Source organism: Centroberyx gerrardi, chromosome 15, assembly GCF_048128805.1.
Source record: "Centroberyx gerrardi isolate f3 chromosome 15, fCenGer3.hap1.cur.20231027, whole genome shotgun sequence".
Taxonomy (NCBI): domain Eukaryota; kingdom Metazoa; phylum Chordata; class Actinopteri; order Beryciformes; family Berycidae; genus Centroberyx; species Centroberyx gerrardi.
The window spans coordinates 30,589,979-30,592,478 of record NC_136011.1 but is presented as its reverse complement, the minus strand read 5'-3'; the positions used below and the strand labels follow the sequence as shown (position 1 = coordinate 30,592,478).

Genomic DNA, 2,500 nt, shown 5'->3' with positions numbered 1-2,500 from the left:
CTGATACCAGGCAGAGCAACAGACAGGCTGCTGATACCAGACAGAGCAACAGACAGGCTGCTGATACCAGACAGAGCAACAGACAGGCTGCTGATACCAGACAGAGCCACAGACAGGCTGCTGATACCAGGCAGTGACACCAGGCAGAGCAACAGACTGGCTGCTGATACCAGACAGAGCAACAGACAGGCTGCTGCCACACAACAGACAGGTTAGAGGGAGACACCTGTCTGTCTGCATCATATCAACAGACTGTATGCTCCTGCAGGACAGACAGGTGGACAGACAGGTGGACAGACAGGTGGACAGACAGGTGGACAGACAGGTGGACAGACAGGTGCAGAGCTGTTGACCCGAGCTGCTGCAGTGAAGGTTCAGCAGTGAAGTCATGAAGCAGCGAGCTAACAGCTAACAGCTAACAGCTAACCGTGTTCCTGCTAACTGACGGTTTAGGTTTGACAGCCAGAAAACTGACGTGCTGTTCAGCCACATATACAGTATTAAACACCGTTTCAGACAGGAACCAACGGTAAATAACACGAGAGATATCGGCAACTTGTCGTCAGCTGTGAGTTTAGGCTGACAGATGAAGGAGCAACATTTGTTACGTGTTATTATCTGACATCCAGATGTTACAGAAACCCTTTACAGCAGCTAGCGTTAGCTTAGCTTAGCTTATCTTAGCCTAGCTTAGCGTAGCTAAGGCTGGGCAGCGCTGCGGTGAAAAACAAGTCGAGATGGAGGAATATTTTCTATAAAAATCAGATGTAAGCAGAAGGCTCGCGCCGTGTTGGTGTCCGGCAGCTCGGGTCACAACGGGCGCGAGGCGGAGGAGCAGCTGCCGCTTACCGACGCCGTGTCTTTAGCGGAGAAATTCAGGAATTCAGAACATAAAGCGGACGGTGGCTCTCTGTCGGACTCGGCCGCCGCCATCTTTCCTCCCTCTGCTCTGTCTGCTGGAACCGGAACAGGAAATGTTCCGCAGGAGCTGACAGCTGAGTGGGCGGAGACGAGGTGGGCGGGGCGGGGACGAGGTGGGCGGGGCCACAGAGGATCCCGGGAAGCGAGATGTTTCACTCTGCCTGTCTAACTGTAAAACCTTCAATCAGAGTCTCACGTGCAATCTAAACTGCAAATATTTTTATTAGATTTCCATTTGATTCATTACTGACAGGACAGGACATGCTGGAGGGACTACATCTCCCAGCATGCCTGGGGGCGACTGGGGATCACACAGGAGGAGCCGGAGGAAGTTTCTGCTCTGCTGTGCCCAAAACCCGAACCCTGAGCTGGATGGACAGATAGAAGATGGAGGGATGATGGATGAGTAAAGTCTCTCCCTCCTCCCTCCTCCCTACAGGAGAGCAGCAGGACAAAATTAAACCCTGATGATGAAAATGTGTTTCAGAGATGTTTGGTATTTATATTTATATTTTTATATTTCAAAGTATCTCAGTGATTATAAAGAAAACATCTGCTGGAAATGAAAACATTAAGCCTGTACCAATATGAAAACCAATGATGAAATAACTCACTGCTTTAAAATTAATATGTCGCTGTTTTATTATTAACATCAACACACTGACAACAGACTCTATTGATGCTTGTGGTTCCTGGGAATATAGGCAGAGTGAGAGATCTTCCTTTTTTTCCTCCTCTGTGTGGGACTGTGTGGGGGAGGTGTGTGTGTGTGTGTGTGTGTGTGTGTGTGTGTGTGTGTGTGTGTGTGTGTGTGTGTGTTTGGTTGCAGGTGTAGAAACAGCAGCAGAAGCAGCATCAAGTCATTTTAATCTTTTATTTACATTATAAAACAACAATCATGTTGATGACAGCTACAGATTCACACATCATCTCATCACCTGTGTCCCAATGCCCAGAGGCATGATGGGAAATCAGATCATTCATTTCATCATGTCCAGACTCTAACATGCGTGTTCATACCGTGTTCATGCTGTGTTCATATGTTCCCTCTGTCTGAGAGCAGCAGCAGCTCCTGGATCTGCAGTCTGGACAGTCCGGGTCACATGACCATGTGACCAGGCAGTGATGCACATCAGCTTCAACCACTTTATATCTTTATTGATTTATCTGCTGTAATATTCAGCATTGATTGTGTTATCTTCAGCTCTCTCATGTGTCTGATTCATCTCTCCATCCTCCCGTCCCTCAGTGATGACCTCATCTCTCCATCCTCCCGTCCCTCAGTGATGACCTCATCTCTCCATCCTCCCGTCCCTCAGTGATGACCTCATCTCTCCACAGGATCAATACAGTTTCACCTCATCTCCTGTAATGTTGTTAACCTGAGTCGGTTCTGTTCTGGACCAGCTGCTGGATCAGACTGTTGAGCTGCTTCAGCTCCGATCTGATGGACTTCAGCTCCTGCTTCTGCTGCTCCAGCTCAGTCTGGATGTTCTGGTTCTGCTGGTCCAGGTCAGTCTGGATGTTCTGGTTCTGCTGGTCCAGGTCAGTCTGGATCTTCTGGAAAGCCCCCAGCTCC

General features: G+C 48.8%; 2 protein-coding genes across 2 annotated transcripts in view; both read right to left on the bottom strand.

The window, feature by feature from the left end:
• ubr2 (ubiquitin protein ligase E3 component n-recognin 2) overlaps positions 1 to 940 on the bottom strand; it is a 55,839-nt gene extending 54,899 nt beyond the window's left edge. Inside the window, exon 1 of the mRNA XM_078288659.1 lies at positions 850 to 940. Coding sequence (XP_078144785.1) covers positions 850 to 933 — 84 coding nt within the window. The 5' untranslated portion in view covers positions 934 to 940. The remainder of the gene's footprint in view (positions 1 to 849) is intronic.
• Positions 941 to 1,847: 907 nt separating this feature from the next.
• LOC139929023 (uncharacterized) overlaps positions 1,848 to 2,500 on the bottom strand; it is a 16,879-nt gene continuing 16,226 nt past the window's right edge. The window contains exon 15 of the mRNA XM_078288658.1: positions 1,848 to 2,500. This exon is cut by the window's right edge and continues 36 nt beyond it. Coding sequence (XP_078144784.1) covers positions 2,299 to 2,500 — 202 coding nt within the window. The 3' untranslated portion in view covers positions 1,848 to 2,298.